At 52.5% G+C, this 22,212-nt stretch overlaps 2 protein-coding genes and 1 long non-coding RNA gene across 5 annotated transcripts in view; 1 reads left to right on the plus strand and 2 right to left on the minus strand.

Moving 5' to 3' along the window:
- GATAD2B (GATA zinc finger domain containing 2B) overlaps nt 1-14,646 on the plus strand; it is a 53,012-nt gene extending 38,366 nt beyond the window's left edge. For both annotated transcript variants that reach the window (XM_040452882.1, XM_040452881.1), the window contains exons 2-11: nt 350-685; nt 5,692-5,821; nt 7,875-8,006; nt 8,319-8,450; nt 8,822-8,992; nt 9,499-9,814; nt 10,781-10,983; nt 11,847-11,957; nt 12,105-12,222; nt 12,886-14,646. In XM_040452882.1, the coding sequence (XP_040308816.1) occupies nt 351-685; nt 5,692-5,821; nt 7,875-8,006; nt 8,319-8,450; nt 8,822-8,992; nt 9,499-9,814; nt 10,781-10,983; nt 11,847-11,957; nt 12,105-12,222; nt 12,886-13,019 (1,782 nt within the window). In that variant the 5' untranslated portion in view covers nt 350 and the 3' untranslated portion in view covers nt 13,020-14,646. The remainder of the gene's footprint in view (nt 1-349; nt 686-5,691; nt 5,822-7,874; nt 8,007-8,318; nt 8,451-8,821; nt 8,993-9,498; nt 9,815-10,780; nt 10,984-11,846; nt 11,958-12,104; nt 12,223-12,885) is intronic.
- LOC121015692 (uncharacterized) lies at nt 223-16,941 on the minus strand. Its single transcript, XR_005783929.1, has 3 exons — nt 16,830-16,941; nt 12,560-12,563; nt 223-233 (listed from the first exon to the last, which is right to left on the minus strand). It is a non-coding gene; the product is annotated as an uncharacterized LOC121015692 (long non-coding RNA).
- A 2,486-nt stretch (nt 16,942-19,427) lies between these two features.
- Nucleotides 19,428-21,358, minus strand: LOC121015430 (uncharacterized). Of its 2 annotated transcripts, XM_040452326.1 has the most exons (3): nt 20,989-21,358; nt 19,811-20,703; nt 19,428-19,726 (listed from the first exon to the last, which is right to left on the minus strand). In XM_040452326.1, the coding sequence occupies exons 2-3, from the start codon at nt 20,526-20,528 to the stop codon at nt 19,668-19,670; spliced, it is 777 nt and encodes a 258-aa protein (XP_040308260.1). In that variant the 5' UTR covers nt 20,529-20,703; nt 20,989-21,358; the 3' UTR covers nt 19,428-19,667. The 2 variants fall into 2 exon arrangements, with proteins under 2 accessions (XP_040308260.1, XP_040308259.1); XM_040452325.1 differs by having other exon boundaries at nt 19,428-20,703.
- Nucleotides 21,359-22,212: the final 854 nt, after the last annotated feature.

Here is a 22,212-nt window from a genome sequence, read left to right on the forward strand (position 1 = left end):
GCAGGCTCCAGGCCCTGAGCCGTCAGCACCCAGCCCGACGCGGGGCTCAAACTCGTGACCTGTTGAGATCATAACCCGAGCCGAGGTCGGACGCTCAACCGACTGAGCCACCCAGGCGCCCCTAGCTCAGTGATCTTTGAACTTCCATGTAACAATGATTCTTTTTTGGTAAGATCGACACTACGTGGGGCTCAAACTCACAGCCCTAGATCCAGAGTCACATGCTCTACCGACTCAGCCAGTCAGGCGCTCTTGTGATTCTTCCGAATACCTTTACCACCCATCCTCTTTCTTTACGGACTGTTTAAGGGATTGTGTTCCGATCTCACTTGTATTTTCCTTCCCACAGGATGGATAGGATGACAGAAGATGCTCTTCGCCTGAACCTGTTGAAGCGGAGCTTGGACCCGGCAGATGAGCGAGACGATGTCCTGGCTAAGCGACTCAAAATGGAGGGGCACGAGGCCATGGAACGCCTGAAGATGCTGGCGCTGCTCAAACGGAAGGATCTGGCGAATCTCGATGTGCCACATGAGTTGCCCACCAAACAGGATGGCAGTGGTGTCAAGGGCTATGAAGAGAAACTCAATGGGAATCTCAGGCCTCACGGCGACACCAGGACTGCTGGAAGGCCAGGCAAAGAAAACATCAGCGATGAGCCTGTGGATATGAGTGCCAGGCGGAGGTATGGCTCAGGTCGGCTGCCTCCGGCAATAGGGTCTTCTCATAAACAATGGAAATGGAGTGGAAAAGAAAAGAATTCCAATGAGAGGAGGTGTTTTTCATCCTAAACCTCCTTGAGAGAGAATGTATGTGTGCCATCTGGCTTGACCGTAAATTCCTCTCATTTCCAGATGAAACTCGGTGCCTCATGTATTTGCTTAGTATACAGAGAATCCTATAGCTTGTGCCCTTAAGATAAAGTGGTCATCTCTGGATGAGGGAGGCACCATAAAGCTGATAATGCCAGTGGGAAGTGAGATAACACGCGCTCCACTCTGATCTTACAGCCATTTTAGGAGGGCCTCAGTCTTTTCTTCAGACCATCCTGAGAGGTTTAGAATGTTTGTTCTGGAGTCCCAGCTTCTAGTACATCCAGAAGCATGGGGCTGGCTTTTCTTGTGTGAACAGGGCAGTCGTCTTCATGTGGCAGTTCTCTCCGTTCTTGCTTTGTGTGTGTACCGCCCTCCGTGGGCTCCACGCACGCATAAGCATTCATCGTGGTTCACACGCTCAACTCCTGTGCGCCCGCTCTCACACGCACACATCTTCACGGGGCTTCTCTCGGGCATCTGTCAAGGTTGAGTACTTGAAACAGTGGAGCACGTGCTAAGAAGAGGTACTGGCTGAGCCAGTCGTCCGTCGTGAGAAGACTCACGACTTCCAAGCCAGTGAGTCACAGTGAGACCACCTTCGCTTTGAGAACATTCAGTTTGTTAATTGTTCGGATACAGCTGATAGGGCATGGGAAGTAATCTTTAGTGTCCACTTGCCCTCCTGCTGACCCTGCTGAATTTGTCTTAGGACTGAAGGAGGAGGGAACAGTTACAGCCTTACCTGCGTTTCTTTTCTCCAGATTTTTTGTTTGTTTGTTTGTTTTTTCCTTTTTTTATGTAAGCAGGCTTCATGCCCAATGCAGAGCCCAACATGGGGCTTGAACTCATGACCCTGAGATCAAGACCTGAGCTGAGGGGCGCCTGGGTGGCTCAGTCAGTTAAGCGTCCCGACTTTGGCTTATGTCATAATCTCACAGTTCATGTGTTCGAGCCCCACATCAGGCTCTGTGCTGACAGCTCAGAGCCTGCTTGAGATTCTCTCTCTTCCTCTTTGTCTCTGCCCCTCCTGACTCGTGCTTTCTGTCTCTCTCAAAAATAAACATTAAGACCTGAGCTGAGATCAAGAGTCTGACGCTTAACTGACTGAACCACCCAGGCGCCCCCACTTTCTCTAGCTTCTAATGTACACTTATAAGTACTATCCCAGGATTATTTTTTTAAGCCACACCCAGTGAGGGGACATTATTCTTGGTAATAGCATTTAAAACCCTTAGGAAACTTTAGATAAATTCCCTATTGGCCATAAAATAGGAGAAAAATCCTCAGATAGCTTGGAAGCTATATGTAGTGTGAGCTGAATATTATGAAAGTAGATAAATCCTTAGATCCTTTGGGGGGAGAAAAAAGAAAGCAGATGAATGAGATCATGCCCCTGAGCAACCCACTTGCCCCATAAGTACCCTCCCCGCTCTGGAGCAAGTAACTGATCCTACTTGAATGGGGAGGAGGAAGAGGAGAAATGTTGGACGGATTCCTCACATCCCAAATTGGCCCTGAAAGTGCATTTTTCATAGAAGCACTGTCACACATTTTGGTGAGATCTCACTAGTGCTATTACTGGTATTGTACCAAATAAAGTCTGTATTAAAAAGTCAGACTACCTTGAAAACCCTACCATTGCATTTAATTTTATTTTAGAGGAATGAGCTTTGAAACTTGAGCCTCTGGAAACTGGGAGCTGTTTTTAATGGTCTCCAGGAGGGGCTCCTGGGTGGCTCAGTTGGTTGAGTGTCCGACTTCGGCTCAGGTCATGATCTCGCGGTCTGTAGGTTCGAGCCCCGCGTCGGGCTCTGTGCTGACAGCTCGGAGCCCGGAGCCTGCTTCGGATCTGTCTCTCTCTCTCTCTCTCTCTCTCTCTCTCTCTCTCTCTCTCTGCCCTTCCCCCACTCATGCTCTGTCTCTCTCTCTCTCTCTCTGTCAAAAATAAATAAGCATTAAAAAAATAATAATTAAAAAATAATAATAATGGTCTCCAGGAAAAGGGGGTTGATGTAAACAATCTAGATCCCCATTCTACATGGAAAACTAGGCCCTACTGGCCTCTGTCACTCTTCTTCCCTTTCCCCAGATACACTGACAGTTATTTCTACTTAGCCCCAACCTTTTTCTAAGAATGAATGGGATTGATAGATTGTTCAACAAGGAGAGCAACAGTTTCTTTGATATGGACAAAAGGAGAGAATTTAAAAGCAGAAATAATGAAGAGCCCGTGGTATCAGTGATAGCCATATCATAATCGTCATCAGTTGGACAGGTTACAAACTATATGAAATCAGGTGTATGTGAAACCAGCGTTTGCTTATGTTTTGGAATGCTAGAAAAACACAGCAGTTTTCTTTCTATTTAGTTGTTTTTACTACCAGAAGGAGGATCAGGAGGTACACAGCTTTTGGGAACCTGCCAGTCTGAGTCGTGAGTGACGTCAGCAACAAGTCAGGCTTTTAGTAATCTCTCTCCGATGGCTGGAGTTTCATACTTAAGAACGTCAAATGATGTAAATCACATACATGTTTGGGAAAGTGGAAAAATCATTTCTGTTGCTGGAAAGTTTACTAAATGAGACCAGAATCCCAGGCCACAAGTAAAAAAACAAACAAAAAACTTGAAGAATGGGACAAAACCTGGGCCTCACCTGGCCTGTGCTGCACCTGATGTGGGTCTGATCACATCCAGGAGTACAATCTCAGGGTTGTTCTCAGAGACAACTTCCCAGCAAATGCCGCTCATTTCCACAGCCTCCATCCAGGAATGGCTCTGCCTGTCTTGTTGCTGAGCCACCCCGAAGCAGCAGGAGGCACTCATTTGAGCAAGGAGGAGTCCCTTAGCTTCGAGATAGTCTTGATGCGTGTATCCAGCCCTGAACAGAATGGAAGGAGATTGGGACTGTTGGTGTGAATAAACATTGGAGAACCAAGTGAAAGTAGAAATCTACCAGCTCTCAAAATCATTCACCCATGTTGGTGTCAGGGAGGGGGGGGGGGGCGGGGGCAAGAATGAAGGAATGTAGAAATGAGAAAATCACCAGAAAATGAATTCAGGTCAGCTTGACCATTACTCCAGCATTGTGGGGTTAGGGAAAGAAAGGCTCTTCTCCCTCTAGTGGCTTCTTTTTCTGTGACCCCCACACGCTCAGCTGCCTGGGACCAGTGCTTGTAGAGCAATCTAGACAAACCTAATGGCTTCCAAGACAGTCGTGTGTGTCATTCTGTGCCTCTGTTTTATGTTCTCAGCTAAATTTGGTTTATTTTACTTTTTTTTTTTTTTTTTTTTTTTTTTTAGAGAGCGTGTGAGCGGGGGAGAAGGGCAGAGGGGGAGAGAGAGAATCCCAAGCAGGCTCCGTGCTTAGTTTGGAGCAGAACCCAACAAGGAGCTTGGTCCCATGACCCTGGGATCATGACCCGATCTGAGATCAAGTCAGATGCTCAACCAACTGAGCCTTCCAGATGCCCCAAATTTGGTTGATTTTAGTAATTCAGCCCAGTTGAGAAATTGAATGCCTACCCCAACTATCCAGGGTGTTTTGTTCAAAGCCCCTGGGCATCCATGTCCCAACAGCAGCTGAGACAAGAGACCCAGAGAAATGGTAGAAAGGCTCTCAGGACTAAAGGTCTGTGGGTGTTAAGGATTTGGGTTTCATGTTTAAGTAAGAACTAAAACACATTGCTTTTAAGTCTGTGTATTCCTAACTGTACTGAAGAACTCAAGGAAGTAGGGTCTGGGAAGATATCTTTGAGTTAAGAAATCAGAGTTAGGGGGTACCTGGGTGACTCAGTCGGTTAATCCAGCACAGGTCATGATCTCACGGTTCGTGAGTTCAAGACCCATGTCAGGCTGTGTGCTGACAGCCCAGAGCCTGGAGCCTGCTTCACATTCTGTGTTTCTCTCTCTGCCCCTCCCCAGCTTGCACTGTGTCTCTGTCTCTCTGAAAAATAAATAAACATTAATTTTTGTTTTGTTTTTTGTTTTTAAGAAATCAGAGAGTTAAAAGATGTGGTCATTGGTTTGGGAGCCTGAGGCCTTCAGAATTTCCAGAATTCTGGCCATCCAGCTCTTAGGGAGTGCCATTTTTATCATCTCAGAGAAATAAGTATGATGCTTGTAACTAGCTCCAAAAGACCAAAACCACAATTGTCTAATAAGTGAGAACTGAAATACAGGGGAGCCGGTGAGGAGGATTTAAGATTTCAAAGTCGTTTCTGGAGAGTTTATTTTTGAGGGAAGATGCTGAGTACGAATCTGGTAAGTGGATGCAGGTTCCAGGGATGCGGTTTAGGAGTTCCGGTCTGCCAGGAGCTGTAGACTTGGCCTGGTCCTTCCCCTCAGGCCGCTGGCACAGCGCCTTCTTGTGTCTTAACTTGGGCTGCCGCTGGGGTCGTCCTGTAAGCTCCTCTCTGTCAACCCTCAGGCAGCCAGGGCCGCGCGGCGCAGGGCGGACCGAGCTGCCTCCGCAGCAGTAGGGGTTCCGTACCTAAGCTCTGCCCTTGCCCTTCTTCCTCCGCCAGGCTGGCCGTTCCCTGCTTGAGCCTCTGCGTGACTAATGAGACACCCCAAAGGGAAGTGAGATACAGGGGAAGCGTTTAGAGTCTTGATTCCAATGGACGTGATAACACTCACCTCTCACTCCCATTTCTGAAGCCAGTCACCGTGTGTCTGGTCCCTGCACAAGGAATTCAGATGGAGAGCACACTTGCTGAGGATTTGTCACCACTCACATCTTGGTGTCGTCTGTGTCCTAAGATTTGAATCTCCTGAGTGAACGGAGACAGACCTAAGTTCCCTTGGATTTCTTTGTTCAGCGTGCAGAAGAAGTTTTCTTAATTGTTGAAATACCTTAATTTTTTCTTTTCTTATCTAGTGAGCCAGACCGTGGGAGGCTGACTCCCTCCCCAGACATCATTGTTTTATCTGATAATGAGGCTTCCAGTCCCCGCTCCAGCTCCCGAATGGAAGAAAGACTCAAAGCAGCCAACCTAGAGATGTTCAAGGTAAAAAAAGAGAGAAGAAAGATAAAATGATTTCTTTCTTCATTTTTGCTCCTGTTTAGTTCCCTAAGAGACCCAGTTCTGTTTTTTTTATAATTTACTTTTTTTAAATTTACCATCTTAATAATTTAAGTTTATGTATTTTTGAGAGCGAGAGAGTGTGAGCAAGCAGGGGAGTTGCAGAGAGAGAAGGAGAGAGAAAAAATCCCAAGCAAACTCCATGCTGCCAGGGTACAGCCCGACACGGGGCTCGAACCCATGAACCATGAGATCATGACTTAAGCCGAAATCAAGAGTCAGATACTTGATCGACTGAGCCACCCAGGTGCCCCTATAGTTTACCTTTTGAATCTAAATAACTACCCACAGGGGCACCTGGGTGGCTCAGTCAGTTAAGCGTCCGACTTCAGCTCAGGTCATGATCTCGCAGTCTGTGAGTTCGAGCCCCATGTCAGGCTCTGTGCTTACAACTTGGAGCCTGGAGCCTGCTTCAGATTCTGTGTCTCCCTCTCTTTCTGCCCCTCCCCTGGTCACATTTTGTCTCTCTTTCTCTCAAAAATAAATTTTTTCTTAAATAAATAAACAACCTGTTGATGAAACTTTTTATAAATAATTCTCAGCTTCAAGGGCATTTTATTTATTTACTTTTTACTGTTTTTTGTTTGTTTTTTTGAAAGAGAGCACGTGCACAGGGGAGGGACAGAGGGAGAGAGAGTCTTAAGCAGGCTGCACAACCAGTGCAGAGCCTGATGTGGGGTTTCATCTCAGAACCCTGGGGTCACGATTGGAGCCTAAATCAAGCGTCAGGTGCTCAACTCACTGAGCCACTTAGGTGCTACTTTTTTTTTTTTTCAAGATTATATTTTTGGGGTGCCTGAGTAGCTCAATCGGTTAAGCATCCGACTTCAACTCAGGTCATGATCTCACAGTTCATGGGTTTGAGCCTGTGTCAGGCTCTGCACTGGTGGTGCAGAGCCTGCTTGGGATTCTCTGTCTCTCTCTCTGCCCCTCCCCCACGAATGCTCTCTCTCTCTCTCTCTCTCTCTCTCTCTCTCTCAAAAATGAATACATAAACATTAAAATATATATATTTTACTTTTATATATATTTTACTTTTATATATATATATACTATACATATATATAGTATATATGTAGTATATATATATAGTGTATATATATATATATACTATATATATAGTATATAAAAAATATATATGTATAAATATATACATATTTTATTTTTAAGTAATCTCTACACCCAACATGGGGCTCAAACCCACAACCCTAAGATTAAAAGTCTTGGGTTCCACTGACTGAGCCACCAGCCAGGTGCCCTGAGGGCATGCCCTTTTAGAGGGCATTATGAGAATCAAGTGAAGAAGATAGTGTGACAAAGCATATTCAGTATAATTTATCTTTGGAAAGTGAAAACTCAGTAAGTCACAGAAATAAACTCTTGGCTGGAACCACTGTACCCTGGTTCTCATGATGTGGAGAAACTCCTAAGTTTTTATGTATATCTAGAAGAAACTTGGCTTAATAAGTTCTAGAAACAGTGTTTAAAAATTTTTTATGTTTTATTTATTTTTGAGAGAGACAGAGCGTGAGCAGGGGAGGGGCAAAGAGAGAGGGAGACACAGAATCCGAAGCGGGCTCCAGGCTCCGAGCTGTCAGCACAGAGCCCAACGGGGGGCTTGAACTCACAGACCATGAGGTCATGACCAGAGCTGAAGTCAATGCTTACCCGCCTGAGCCCCCCAGGCACCCCTGGAAACCGTGTTTTCAAGAACAGTTCCCTTTGCATCTCCCTTTGCCCCGTCTCCTATTTTGCCAGGAATCTGGTTGATTAGCATTTATGTTCTGTAAGCATCTTCTGAGCACCTGCTGAATCCTAGCCCTGAGCTAGATCCAGGGACACAGAGACAGTAATCCCCATCACTGCTTCTGCTTCGTGTGCAAGATCCAGAGCTCAGCCCTGGAAGAAGAGACCGTCTCGCGGGAAGGGGGACTCTGGGTGCCTGCTCCCGTAGCTGAGGGGCCTCGTGTTTCCTTAGGGGAAAGGCATTGAGGAGCGGCAGCAGCTCATCAAGCAGCTGAGGGACGAGCTGCGATTGGAAGAAGCCCGGCTGGTGCTGCTGAAGAAGCTGAGGCAGAGCCAGCTCCAGAAGGAGAACGTAGTCCAGAAGGTACCGGATGCGCCCCGGAAGTAGGGGGCTGGGTCTGACAGTGGCCTCACCCAGGTGGGTTCAGCTGGGTGGCCCATTCTTGTCCAGTTCCGTGCTTTTTAGTTTCTAAGAAGAGTGATTTATTTTTCCTTTCTTTCTTTTTTTTTTTTTTTTTTTTTTTTTTAATTGTAGGCCCTAATCAAGAAAACCCTGATTCCGTTTTTCTCGGTTTTCCTTCTGGTCAACAGAAGCTTCACACTGGGGATTTTTAAAAGGTCCAGGAGTGTACCAGACTTCTGCCTCTGTTTCTTCATTCTGTCTTCTCTCCCCCAGACCCCGGTTGTGCAGAACGCGGCGTCCATCGTGCAGCCATCTCCTGCGCATGGGGGACAGCAGGGCCTGTCCAAGCTTCCCTCTCGGCCTGGGGCCCAAGGGGTGGAGCCACAGAGTCTGAGAACATTACAGGTGCGTAACCTGCCTTGGGGCCCCGTGTATCCCAGCTCTGGTTTGGGACTTCTGTGACGATCGTAGAAGAACCTGGCCGTGGTAGAGGTGCTGGTGCTGTACACAGTCCCGTTGGTCCCTCCTCGCTGACTGGCTGTGTGTTACTGGGTGGCACAGTGGGACAAGTAATCCTCCTCTTCCCACTGTGGTTTTGCTTCTCTGGAGGTTTCTAGCTTAGCCCTTTCTCGTCTAGGAGTAGACAGAATTCCCGAGTCTCGCTGTGTTTCTGTTTTTCCACTCAGCTGTGTGTTACAGGCAGTGTTCTCTCTCTAGCATGTCGGTGGAGCATTTTACCACCTATGACTGCTTCTTTTCTTCTTCTTCCCCCTCAGGGTCACAGTGTCATCCGCTCCGCGACCAGTACCACCCTCCCACATATGTTGATGTCCCAACGTGTTATTGCACCAAACCCAGCCCAGCTACAGGGTCAGCGGGGCCCACCTAAGCCCGGCCTTGTACGCACCACAACACCCAACATGAATCCTGCCATCAATTACCAACCGGTGAGAAAGTCCTAATATGGAAACAGAGAAGTCTTTTCTTTGCTTTCCCTGTTGAAAGGACCACAGACCGTACGGTTTGGGACATAGAGAAGCCCTAGGACAGCCAGGGTAATTGCGGTAGAGCTTGTATCGATCGTAGTGCCCAGGGTGGAAGCTGGAGGGCCTCCCTGGGAGTAGGAGCGGAGAAGGGAGGCTGGACGGCAGAGCGGCAGCAGGCTCACACCCGCCTGGAGGAAAGCAGCCGGGGTCAGGGGAAGAAGAGGCCTGAGGATGTGGGCCAGAGAGCATCCCCCGTGCTTGTGTTCCTCCGCCTCCTAGCTTCTGTCGTTCTCCTTTCCCGTGTGCTGGAGCTCTTCTTCATTGAGGTTGGACACCTCGTCCTTTTTTCTGAGTTTCGGGAAAGCTAAGTTGTCCCAACTCGGCTCAGGTAGTGTTTTCTGCCACTGAAGCAAGAATTCGTCCTTCCCCCGCACCCCGCCACTGACCCTGTGCCCCCTCCATTCCAGCAGTCGAGTTCTTCTGTTCCCTGCCAGCGCACAACATCCTCTGCCATCTATATGAACCTCGCCTCCCACATGCAGCCGGGGACTGTGAACAGGGTGTCCTCACCCCTGCCGAGCCCCAGCGCCATGACCGATGCCGCCAACTCCCAGGCTGCCGCCAAACTGGCTCTTCGCAAACAGCTGGAAAAGACCCTCCTGGAGATTCCGCCGCCTAAACCTCCTGCTCCCCTGCTTCACTTCCTGCCTAGCGCGGCCAATAGCGAGTTCATCTACATGGTGGGCTTGGAAGAAGTCGTACAGAGTGTCATCGACAGCCAAGGTGAGGCTGTTTTTTGTGGTCAGTCTTTTATCTACACAGGAGGTTGCCGAGCCTGATTGACCTGGGCCGCGTATCCCAGGGCGCTGTGTGACGTCAAGTAACCTGTTCTTACTGTTGTCAGACCACCTCCCGTTCGTTACTCGGAAATGCCTTTTGTATGTCTGTATATCTTAGGCTTAACGTTTGTATTGTATTTTGTAGATCGTGTATATTTTTGGCAGGATATCGTTTGGTCCTTTTCAGTGGTGCCCAGCACGATGTATACACAATTTGGTGACTAGAACACTTAGCGTGTAACGTCAGCGCTTGTGTGGCATTGCGCTGCGTTGTTACATTCAGTCCCTGCCACTTGAGGACTTACAGGTGGGAAAGTAGGTGTACTGACTGAGTAGGTGACCATGACCACGTGGAAGCTGTGAACCAGAGCTGACCCAGACTGTGAAGCATTGACACTAACAAGTTATTAAGCCTGAGTTTCCAGACCTGTGGACTTAGGGGAACACCTGACGGTGGAGGAAAGTGCCTGAAGGGCTCAGCATTGACTCTAAACGGGTCTAATTCGGACACTGGTAACTAAACGGTGTAAATGTGGCAGTGCGGTCTGAGGTCAAAACGTGCTAAGGAGCCTGTGTCGCGGACCCAGGTGGAGTCTGCCGCCCTGTGAGCACGCTTCCTTCTTGCTGTACTAAAAGTCCGCAAACCCGGGTTCTTGTCTCAGCTTTGCCCTCAGGAGCTCTGTTTCTTCGTGTCCTCCTCTGTAAGTGGGGACGGTACCGTCTGAATTCCCTAAAGTGATGTTGTTACCGTCGAATGAAATAAAAGTTATTTTATAAACTGCAGAGTACTCTTCTTGTAGAGTCTCTTTCTGAATTCAGCAGAATAACCTCCTGAAAAATTCATTTGGTGAAGAGAATCAGGAGACAGGGAGATGGAAAGGCCCTGATTGCTCTCTCTGTTGGCATCTAGGCAAAAGCTGTGCCTCACTCCTGCGGGTCGAACCCTTTGTTTGCGCCCAGTGCCGCACAGATTTCACCCCTCACTGGAAGCAAGAGAAGAATGGTAAGATTCTGTGTGAGCAGTGCATGACCTCCAACCAGAAGAAGGCTCTAAAGGCCGAACACACCAACCGGCTGAAAAATGCTTTTGTTAAAGCCCTACAGCAGGAACAGGTAAGAATCCTGATGTCTCCCCAACCACCTACTCAGGTTGGGTTTTCCCAAAAGGTAGCTCCTTCTAGTTTTTAGAGGATTTGTCTGTGCGATCCCCACAGTCCTGACGGCCTGGAGGCCCGGGTTCCCTGTTCCTCCCCGTACCGATCTGTCTGCTGATCTCCACGTGACTGTCTCTGGTGGGGCAAGAGCATGAATGACAGTGTGGTCCAGGGTGGGGACAGACAGGAGGCAGACACGTGGCTTTCCCTGGTGGCGGCCGAAGAAATCCCTCAACTTCTTGTCCTCCTCAAACAAATGGATTTTGGTGGGAGGGATTATATTTGTACCGGAAATCTCTCAGAGAGACCGAATTCTCTGCAGTCCATATTTGACGAGGGAACGACCCAGGAGAGAGTGGACTGTAATGTGGCCCGGCGAAGAGGAACGGCAAGGAGGGAGCGGGCGTGCCCTGCGGTCTGGGCGAGGGGAAGATGTGTTGGGAAGCTTGGATCCTTCCCCTCAATCCTGCTTCCACCCCACCACCCATCAGACCCCTTTGGGTGGCGTCCAGGGACCTTCTGGAAAACAGGTAGACAGGAGTCAAAAATAAAACCTCCGTAAACTGCTCACCGTCACGTCCGTCAGCTGGTTGCCACCACCCAGGCGTCTCCTGCCGGCATCTGAGCGCCAGCTTTTCCTGGACAGACGGACCCCTTAATCAGCAAAGCAGGGCTAGCTCTTTGTGCCCAGAGCCCCAACTCGCCTTCTCCATATCCCTCCTACTTGTCGTGTCGGCAGCAGTAGAAATAGGAGGAACCCGAGGTTTCCTGGGTAGGAAATTGGGTGCTGTCCTGCCAAGTTGACCTGCTGACTCCCGACAGGAAATCGAACAGCGACTACAGCAGCAGGCAGCCCTTTCCCCCACCGCGGCTCCGGCCGTGTCCAGTGTCAGTAAACAAGAGACCATCATGAGACATCATACGCTTCGGCAGGTGAGGCCGTCTGGGGTGGTTTGCCAGCCGTGGATCCCAGCGTGTCTGCCTTTGCTGGGAAGTCCTTCTTCCCGGACCCCTACCCCCCCCCACCCGACCCCTTCCATCGCGGCCACCTAGTGACCCACTGTCTGCTCCCCGTCACAGGCTCCACAGCCCCAGAGCGGCCTCCAGCGCGGCATACCCACATCTGCCCGTTCCATGCTCTCCAACTTCGCGCAGGCGCCCCAGCTGTCTGTGCCTGGTGGCCTCCTTGGGATGCCAGGTAAGAAGCAGTGATGGGAGGGGCCTTCAGGCTAGCAGGCCGCTCTTCCGCTTCTGTGCTTTCTTTAGGCCTTTCTCCCTTCACTCTGGTTATTTAGCATGTTTGCTAACTTCATGGTCCATGCAGAGCACAGCGCAATAGGGTTCTGGTGGTGAAAACAGCACAGTCCCTGCCCTTGTCTGTTCACTGTCTGGTGGCCCCGTTGGTGGGTGTGTGGTCACTGACCCCGACGACAAGAGCAGGGTCAGCTGTCCCCACCCTGTTTGAATGGTGGAGGGCTGCTGCTTCACAGAAATCCAAAGCGTATTCCGTGAGTGCATCCCTGTGTCTTCATTACTCTCCTCTGTTTCTCTGACTCTCCCATCCCGTCAAGACCGTGTTTGTTCTGTTCCTGGTAGGACTGAAGTTTCGAGAGGACCCCTTTCCCTAAACATGGGGTGCAGAGGGGCAGTTGGCTGCTGACATAACACTTACCTAAGTCTGGACAGATGCACACAACCTCTGGTGCCCCCGCCCCACCTCCCAAGTCCACGCCCCCGGGTCCTCCCAGGTCATACCTGGGACGGTCACCGGGTCGTGCGGTCAAGAAGATGCTGCTTCCTCTTCTAACGCCTGCCCCTCCACCCCTCCCCCCCCACTCCCGCTTTTGTCTCCTGGGTCCAGGTGTCAACATTGCATACTTGAACACCGGCATCGGAGGACACAAAGCTCCCAGTTTGGCAGACAGACAGCGGGAGTACCTTTTAGACATGATCCCTCCCCGGTCTATAGCGCAGTCCATCAGCGGGCAGAAATAACGCCTGTCCACGTGCACTGCCCCAGCCTTGAACCCTTTACCCCTCCTCTCCCATTGCCCCCAACTTCCGTCGCATGCAGTGCCTGTACTGGTGCCTACCATACACGGAAAACAAAACAGAAAACAGAAGACAAACCTAGAAATCAACAGGAAAACGCGCCTGCCCTGCCCGCCACCCCTCTCTCACTGCTGCGATTCTGCCGCTCTTGTCTTCTCTCCGGTTTTCTTTCACAGTGAGGTGCTCTTCACCTCGGATGAGGTCAGAGTGAGGTCCTGGGGAGAGAGAAATCTAAGCCCTCTGACGTGTGTTTCTAAAGTTTTTATGCTCTAATTATTATCATTTTTAATGATGTTGTGTGTCCTCCCCTTTGTTCAGTGGACGGTTAAACCTTTTTATTTTCTCAATATTTTTCTTTTTCTCTTCTTTTTTTTTTTTCTTTTTCGTAAACACAGATGACATTCAGATAAATGACAGGAGCATTGCAGGGGGTCCCCAAGCAGATCTGACTGGCGACGTTGGGGGCAGAAGTTTTTAATGCACTTAACCTGGGGGTGGGGCAAGGTGATGGCATCAGATAGGGAGGACATCAGCCCTTGGCGTCTCTGGGCTGGACAGTCTGGGAGGTGGTGTTTTGTACTGAAGTGGGCTCTAAGAATGAGGGGAATGAGCCTGGAGGGAGAAGCTTTAAAATGTAACCACCACGGAATTGACCCACAGAGAAAGGGGAGAGGGACATGGGGACAAGTATAGTGCTGAGCCAAGGAGGACGGAGGCTGGTGTTGGCCTCCTGGATGCTCTCCTGGTCCCAGTGGAGATAGAGGTCTATTCCAGGTCAACTAGCCCAAAATTATTTCACCTTACTTTCTTTGTAAAATCCCCCCCCCCCCCCCCCACCTTTTTAATCCTGATCTGCTCCTGGTAAACTCAGTCCCCAAGTCCCGTCTATAATCCGGGAGGCGTAGCTGTTCCCAGCCTGAGTTAGCTGGTGTCCTGGGAGCTGGGCGGGACATACTGAGTGAGACAGAGAAGGGAAGAGAGAAGGGCTTTCTCTCCCAGCAGGTGAGACCCCATCTGTCTGTCCCACCCTCCAGCCGGGAGGAGGGAACAGGGAGGCCTCACCAGCTTGGAGTCCTGCCCTGGTCTGCTGTCCTGAGTGCAGAACCCACTGCTCAGAGCCACACAACTCTGGTCAAAGCCAGCTCTGGGTCTCGGCTGCAAAAGTAGTTGTGGTGTCCCCCTCCCCAACCCATCTCCAGAAATCTATTAATTTTCCTTTTTTGTTGTTTTCAGCTTTTTCTTGAGCGCTACTAATGTAGGGAATGAACTGAATTGTGCAATGTTGCTGTTCTGGGGATAAGAGAGGTTAGCACCCCATCTGCCCACACCGTGGGGGAAGCAAGAGGGGGGCCAGGCTGTCTCTGAGGTAAAGGAAGCCCCTAAAAGGCAGGGGTTTCTGCTCTCCCGTAACAGTCACCTGCCTCTCCAGCTCTAGAAGCTGCCAGAGTACAGGAAAGGGATACGCTGAGCAGAGACGTGTGAAGAGGAGTTTAGAATTTTGCCCTTGAAAGCCACCTGGGAAAGTTCCCCCACTTTTATTTTAAAATATTAAATAATGTTTTTAAAGTAAGAAGGCACTTTTAAAATTAACACACACACAAACTGCACATCTTGCCCATAAAGTTTGTGGGTTGGTGGGGAGAAGGAGCTGGAATCAGGCTCAGTCCCCCCCTCCCCATACCCCAGAGCCCCTGTGGGTTACTCTACTGGCCCTACGGGCCTTCCTGGGTTTTTTCTTTCCTCCCTTCCCCCAAATTCATTGAGCACTTAATAAAGGAGCAGAGATACAGCCTGTGTCTGGGCTCCCCCAGTGGTGAAGTGATCTGAAGCTAGATGCTAGTAACAGATAGTGATGGGCTGTTTAGAGTATTTTTCTGGGGCCTGTGGTGCCCCTGACTGTAAGTGGGGGAGAGGGGGGATTATGAAACTGGGTCTGGGGTTATTTTAAAATTATATATATATATATACGTATATATATACAAAGATATATTCTTACATCTTTGCCCTCTGTGCTTTGAAAGCACTGGATAAATCGTTTGGTTTTGCTTTTCTCTCTTCCACGAAATTGGAAGCTTTTTTATTATTTTTTTTTCTTTTTGTTTTTTGTTGTTTTTTAAATTTTCCCTGCAAATCACCTTGCCTTGTGGCATGTCTGTCTAGCCTCTCCCGCCCCACCCGCCATGACAAAGTGCCATTTCTGTCATGTCTCCCCTCCCCCAGCTCGGAGGTACCAGGTGCCCAAGTTTGTCAGTTGAGATTAAAAGTAAGGAACAGAGAATGTGCAATACCGTCTGGTTGGGGGCCATCCCTGCCCTGAGCTGAGTCTCTTCCCTGGGAGCCAGGCCACCTGTGATGGGGTTTGGAAGTAGGAAGTGTAGACAAGGGGGGAAGCTGGGAGCCATGGGGAACGCCCAGCCTAGTGCCTGGCTAGTGCCTGGCGGGGTGCTGAGGCGGTGGGGGGGGATGTTGGGGGTGGGCTGGGGGTGGGCAGAGCGGGAGCCTTCCCAGTTTCTCCCCTCAGGCTCAGTCACATAGAGGCTGCTCAATGACTAGTTTAGCTCCGTGGCCCTTTGCTCAATCGCTGGTGTTTGATTTCTCACTTCTCCCCATTTCCATACCCTTCCCTGGGATTAGCGATGGGGGTGAGTTTTCCTTAATCATGGTGAAGTACCAGCCTTTCACCTCCTCTTGCTCCCGCCCTGTCCTGTCTTCCTTACTTCTTGAGTTTTTCATCACTGATCACCTTGTGTCCCTCCCAGTCTCTTGTTGCTGTCCATCCCCAGGCTGAGCCCATACACACTAACCCTCGTGCCTAAAGATAGGAAGAAAGGCGACCCCCTGTTCAGAGCGGTCCTCCACCCCAGTGCTCTGAAGCTCAGGGGGATGGCTAGAGCGAGGGCCCCCGCTGGCTCTGCCTGGCTCCCCCACCCCCCCCCCACCCCACCCCCGCATCCAGAGGCTCTGAAAGTAGTCGCTGTGGCCGGTGGCTTCCTCCCTAGACGCCTGAAACGGGTAGATGAGCGGTGGGGGTTGGGGGGGGGGGGTAAGGCTGAGGGACAGGGGTCCTCCTCATTTGTAGATTTTTTTTTTTTTTAATTTTTATTTGCTATTTTTGTCATTTGACCACAGCATCTGGACTTTCTCCATCCCTGGAATAAGTATTTTTTCCACATTTTTGGATGTATGTATGGTAGACAATTTTTTTTAAGACACAAAGATAAATGTTTTCCTGCTTTGGTTACCTTTCCTTTCCCCCTTTAAAAGGAATTAGCTATAGAACTGCTTTGTAAAGACGCTTCTTGGTATTTTACTTTCGTTCCTTTCCCCAACCACTCCTTCCCCCAGACCCCTGCAGAAGGCATAACCCTTCTCTCCACACCCCACCCACCCAGCCCTAGGCTCCCCTGCCCTCCAACAAGACTTTCATTAGCTTATGATACTTGCTGCCGAGATGTTATAACAAGGACTCATTCGTGTATATAAGCTATTTCTTGATCCATTTAAAAGGAATTGTACATTGTGTAGAAAAAAAAAAAAACTGAAAAAGAGAAAAAAAAGCCCTCGCCATGGATATTGTGAAACTGTGTTACGTCGTTTTGTAATGTGCCCGTTTGTGTATGATCCGTGTGCAAAAGGGTTTCTGGGGAAGGGGCGGGGGTAGGGAGGCAGGGCTGTGGAGGCCGGGGCAGGGAGTGGGCCGGGCCCAGCACGCGGAGACTGGCAGCTGCCCCCACCCCATCCCTCCCAAGAGACGCCACCTCCCCCACCACCCACCCCGAGATTTGTGCCTTGCCCCCCGCCCTGGAGTAGCCCCTCCGGGTCACCAGCACTGCCTTGGCAGAGCCCACCCCCGACCCTAAGCCGCCCGCCACCCCCCCCACCCCCCCACCCCCGCCCCCAGCATTCGGCGGATACTGCGGGGAGGTGCTGGGGGCTGGGGGGCAGCCGGGGAGCGGGGCAGCTCCCGGGGGCATTGAAACCAAGTATTCTTATGAATTGTAATTGTATTTGCACTGTTTTTTCCTCTGACTGCATCAGCATATATACAATATACCTATATAACAAAATTCAGTGTCAAGCTTTCTTATGCAAGGGATTTCCCCCACCCCACCTGGAGCGTAGATGACCAGGGGTGATAGGGTCTCAGCAAAGTCACCCCAAGAAAGCCTCATGTATCACGTGCGTCTACACGTGGTTTTCAGGCTTCGTCACGGGGGTGAGGCTGGGCCACTGTGAAAGCTGGGGTTCCCGGTCCGTGCTGTCGAGAGTGGAGAGCCACAGCACACAGGGTGGGGTGGCAGTGACCCGGGGTCCTGCCCCAGGCTTTCCCACTAACTTGCTGTGTGCCCTTCGGGAGGGTTCATTTTCTGGGTCTCTGTTTTCTTGTCTGTGAAGCGACAGGGGAGATCACCTGGCCACGAAGTGTAAGATTCCGTTTCATGCTTCTTTCCTCACCTGCAAGACCACAGCTGGAGGTGGGGAGTGTGGTGGGGCTGCAGATGCAGGGAGGGCACCTAAGTGCTGCGGTGGCTGCGTGCGTGGCCCGGCCCGGCCCCGCCATTACTTTGGTTTCGGGAAGGGCAGCAGAGTGAGGTCGAGGTGTCAGCAGAGCTGTGGCCGCTTTGCCCTCGGGCCTCCGGGGTGCTGGGGGCAGTGGTGCCCAGGCTTCTGGTCTGGCCACCTGCATTCTTGGTGAGCCGCAGGGTGACGGCGGCGTGGCCGAGCTCAGATGTACCCACTTCTTCTCGTCTCCCTCCCTCAGACCTCATCTGAGCCCTTGCAGGCGGCTCCCCACAGCCTGGTCCTGGGCTCCCACATTCGAGGCCCCCCTTTCCCCCACCCCACCCCCCCACCCCCACCCCAGGAAGCCTGGAGAGGGTCTGGGACGGTGAGTGAGGCCTGAAGGTCGGGCAGCGTGGGGGTGGGGTGGGGGGCGGGGCTGGGGCGGGACCGGCCTCTCTGAATGGGGGTTGGGGGGCAGGACCCTTTTGCACAGGCTCTAAGTTTCCTTTTTTTTTTTTTTTTTTAACCTCATTCTGATTTTCTGCATTGTGTTTGGAAATTAAAATGAAAAAACTAAGACCAACAGAAACTGGTTTTCAAAAAGGCAAATACACTCCCATCCGTTTCAGATGCTGCTGAGTACTTCAGCAGCAACAGATTCAAATAATAAGCTAATTTTTGGAGAAAGGATTAAAAGAAAAAAAAACTTTGTAATATTTATCACTTGCAAGCTATGTTTAATAAAGAAAGGAATGGTTTCTAAACTTTCCTGTGCCTCGTGCTTTGGTCCATTTAGGGGCGATCGGAAGACGAGCTGTCGCCTGTGCTCCCTGTGGCTACGGGGCAGCTTCGGGTCATGCCCCTTCTGTCCACCACGATGGTTCTCGAGAGCCTGTGCCCACTGTGTGTTCTTGTTCCTCCACCCTTACGTGGAGCCCGAGCTCTGGAGGCCCCTGACCTCCCATTTCGGGTCAAGAGCGTAGGGAAGGAGGCAGCACTGAGCAGAGGCTGGGCCCCCAGCTGTCCTGGCCTCCCCTCCCATCATAACCACTCTGGTCTCTACTGTGACACGAGGCTTCTAGAGACGGCAGCCTTGGAGCCACAGCTCGCTCTGCCCTGCTGGCCCTCAGTCTGCGCGCAGCACCCGGAGACACCGGAACCCTCCTGCCACCTCACCCTGCTCCCCCAAGTGTTCCTTACGACCCAGAACATGAACCGGGTCCTAATTTATTTTGTCCATTTTCATTATTTCCAACAACGCACTTAGATCGGGTCCACCCAGGGGACAGGATGTTGTTTCCTCAAGGACCGGAAGTTTGGGGCTGTTTTTAACCCTTCGGTCCCGGCCACATTTCATGGTGTAGGGGCAGGGCCCGGCCTCACTGGGGTCTTGGCATTGGCACCAGCGTCATTCCAGGAGCGCAGAGAAGACCCTGTTGGGGGTCCCCCTCCAAACCTGGGGTTTTTCGGGGTGCCTGGGTGGCTCGGTTGGTTGACCATCTGACTTAGGCTCAGGTCATGATCTCACTTCGTGAGTTCAAGCCCCACGTTGGGCTCTCTGCTGTCAGTGCAGAGCCTCTTGTCTCCCTCACTCTCTGCCCCTCCACCGCTCACACTCTGTCTCTCAATAAATAAATAAATAAGATAGATAGATAAACCCTGGGTTTTTTTTTCCTCCAAAGTCTTCCCTCCTTTGGTACAATACAGGACAGCCCTTGGAGGGACAGTGGAGCCCTGGGTGTCACGGGCTGGCAGAGGGAGGAGGAATCGAGGGCAGGGACGGGGTGCCCCATGCCTCTGTAAAGGATTCACAGCCACCAAACCCCAGCTCTGTCTCCTTTCAAAAAGAGCAGTCAGATGGGGAGGGATGCCCCTGAAGAGGGGCCAGTGCTTTGGGTCTGAAAAGGGGGGAGATGGCCATACGGCGGCTCAGAGAAGCAGCTCGCATCAGTTCAGCTGTTCAGGACTCCTGTTAGGACCAAGGGGCAGGGAGGGGCTCCTTTGCCCACCTGCCTCCCTGCCTCAGGACCCCACTCACCAGGGGTGGCCAGGGGCACCTCACGCAGGGAGACAAAGCGGGAGCTGCTGTTAACCATCCCCAAGGTCCTTGAACGCCTGCAGCTTGATCTGGTACAGGGCGGCCGGCTCTGCGGGGAGCACTGAAGGCTCAGTGCCTGGGGAGAGACCCTGAGAAGAGGGCAGGGGAGCCATAAGGAGGGTCAGGGCCTCACCCAGATCCGTGTAGAGGAAGGAGCGGACGCTTCCAGGCAGGAGCAGAGGCCCCTCAAAACGAGCAGCCAGCAGCTTGCGGTGAGAGTCTGACGCCACGGACTGGCCCCGGGAGGCCTGCACGGAGGGGTGTGGAGCACTTTGGTGGAGAAGCCAACCCCAGGGTGGCTGGAGTTGCAGAGGAGATGGTGTGAGGCTGACTGCCCTGCCGCCCGTGGTGGAGGCGGCAATGGAGGCAAGAGTCCCGGCCGGCACCCCCTGCCGCAGATGGAGTAGGCCTTGGCCGTGGCCGGAGCCAGGTGGGAGAAGGCGTGCCCAAAGCAGCCCTCTACCCTCGGCCTCTTGGAGCTTGGGGCCAGCTGCCTCTGAGGAGCAAAGCAGTCTGGCAGCCTCGCACCCATCTCGACCCCCTTCACCCCACAAAGGGGGCACCCGGTGCTCGGCTGTGCATGCCAGGTCCCCACACAGCAGGGAGGGGGCTACGGAAGTTGGAGCCAGGAAGGGAAAAGGGCAGGAGGCCGTGGGGAGACACCAGAGGGCCACAGACCCCGAGGCCCAGCAAGAGTCCGGACAGGGCTGGGGGGCACGAGGAGTAGGGGGGAACGGGCCCGGGGCCCCACCCATCAGGTACAGGGGTGTCGGTCCACACCCCACCCTCCCAAGGAGGCTCGGCACGTAGCCAGTGCGGTCCCCGCTGGAGGCAGGTGGTTCCCAGGACATTTGAATGGCAGAGGTGGAGAGAGGGCCACGGTCCACAGGCCTCCTGGGGCAGGGGGTTGCTCTGGTCGCCTGTCACAGCCAGGCGGGCACCGGTCTCCTGCATCCGGCGTTGTTCTCTGCCACACACTGGTAGGTGGCCTCGTCCTCCCCTGAGAGCCGCACCGGGCTCAACGTGCTCGGGAGACACACAGCTGCTGGGGGCTCCTTCCTACCAAGCTCCAAGGTGGCTCTAAAGGAGGGGGCTGTCTCCAAGACCACAGACCCGGTGTACCCACCCCCTGTGGGGGGGCGTGACCTACAGTGAAGCAGGTGGAGTAGAGCCAAGGGGGTGCGGGGGGGGGGGGGGGGGGGGGGGCAGTTGCCATGTGGACTTTAGATACAGGCGGTGTGTTCGGTGTAGGTGGGCACGAGTGCCTGGGGTGGCAGGAGGGAGAGGTTGGGACCCAGGAACTGGGGGTACCTGTTGCCGTGGGTCGGCTGAACGTTATCCCCAGGACGCGGCACCTTCTCGTTCTTCAGTCAGACCAGTTGGGGCTCACGGACACATTGGGCCATGCTGGTGAAGGTGGCACTGCCGCCTGGAGGCTGGGACAAGGACTGTGGCCACTGGACAGACTCCGGGGGAACTGGCTGACGTGGAAGGGTCCTGAGGCCCATACGTCCTGTCCCCTCCTGCCCCTCCGTCTCCCCACACGGTCTCCCGTGGGGGAAGAGGGAGCCCCCGGGGGGCCCCCACCCGGCTCACCCTGCACCAGCAGGACACCTTGCGCCATGTGCCAGACCCGGTGCCCCACTGAAAGCACGGACACCAGAACTTGGATGCCCTCCACACGGATGAGCGGCCGTCCGCGGGGAGGCCAGGGGTCAGGGCTGGGAGGGAGCCACGGGGTGGGGCTGGGGCTCCAGCAGGCAGGGCTGGGCAGCCGTGGCCCCAGGTGGCTCCAGGAGACCAGCGGCCACAGGTGGCCCCTGGCGCCGCGCTCCGGCGCCGCTGTCTGGTGCACTGTGAGCGTCAGGCTCTGGGGCCCTGCAGCCTCCGCGGGGATCCCGCTGTGGGATGGAAACAGGGAGGCGAACCGTGCGCCTCCTGCCGCACACCCCTCCTCTCCCAGGGCACAGGTGAACAGGCCTCGGGGCGCGCTGGGCAGCTGCTAGTTCATTCCCGGTTTACGGACGGATACAGCAGATGGCTCCCCCAAGGGCTGTGCCGGTAAACCCCAGGGCTAAGGCACCAAGCGGCCCCAGGTTACACTGGTGGGGAGGGGAGACTAAAGCCGCAGTCAGAACAGGTGCGTGCCAGCCCCACCCCCACCCCGCCCTGGAAGCAAGGAAGGGGCAGGGGCCAACACTTAAGTCAGGGCAAACCAGGCGGGAGATCCTCCCCCAGAAAACAAGCCAGCCCCGCTGAGAACTCAGGGCATCTCAGCTGCTCAGGAAGGAGTAAATGTGTTTTGAAATTCACCATGTGGGTTTAAACCCAATCTGCATTTATACCACCTTCTCCCATCTTATTAGGTGACTCAACAAATCATCAGTGGGGGCTGGCCAGTGCCAGGCACCGACCTCTTCCGGGGGTACAACTGTGAACTTGGGGAAAAACGTACCTTTGTTGCCCCTTATCTGGCTACTTTGTATTTTATGCAACTTTGTAACAGATCTTAAATCCTTTCAAAAATGTTCTTTA

This window comes from Herpailurus yagouaroundi, unplaced genomic scaffold (assembly GCF_014898765.1).
Source record: "Herpailurus yagouaroundi ecotype Mexico unplaced genomic scaffold, PumYag 207, whole genome shotgun sequence".
Taxonomy (NCBI): domain Eukaryota; kingdom Metazoa; phylum Chordata; class Mammalia; order Carnivora; family Felidae; genus Herpailurus; species Herpailurus yagouaroundi.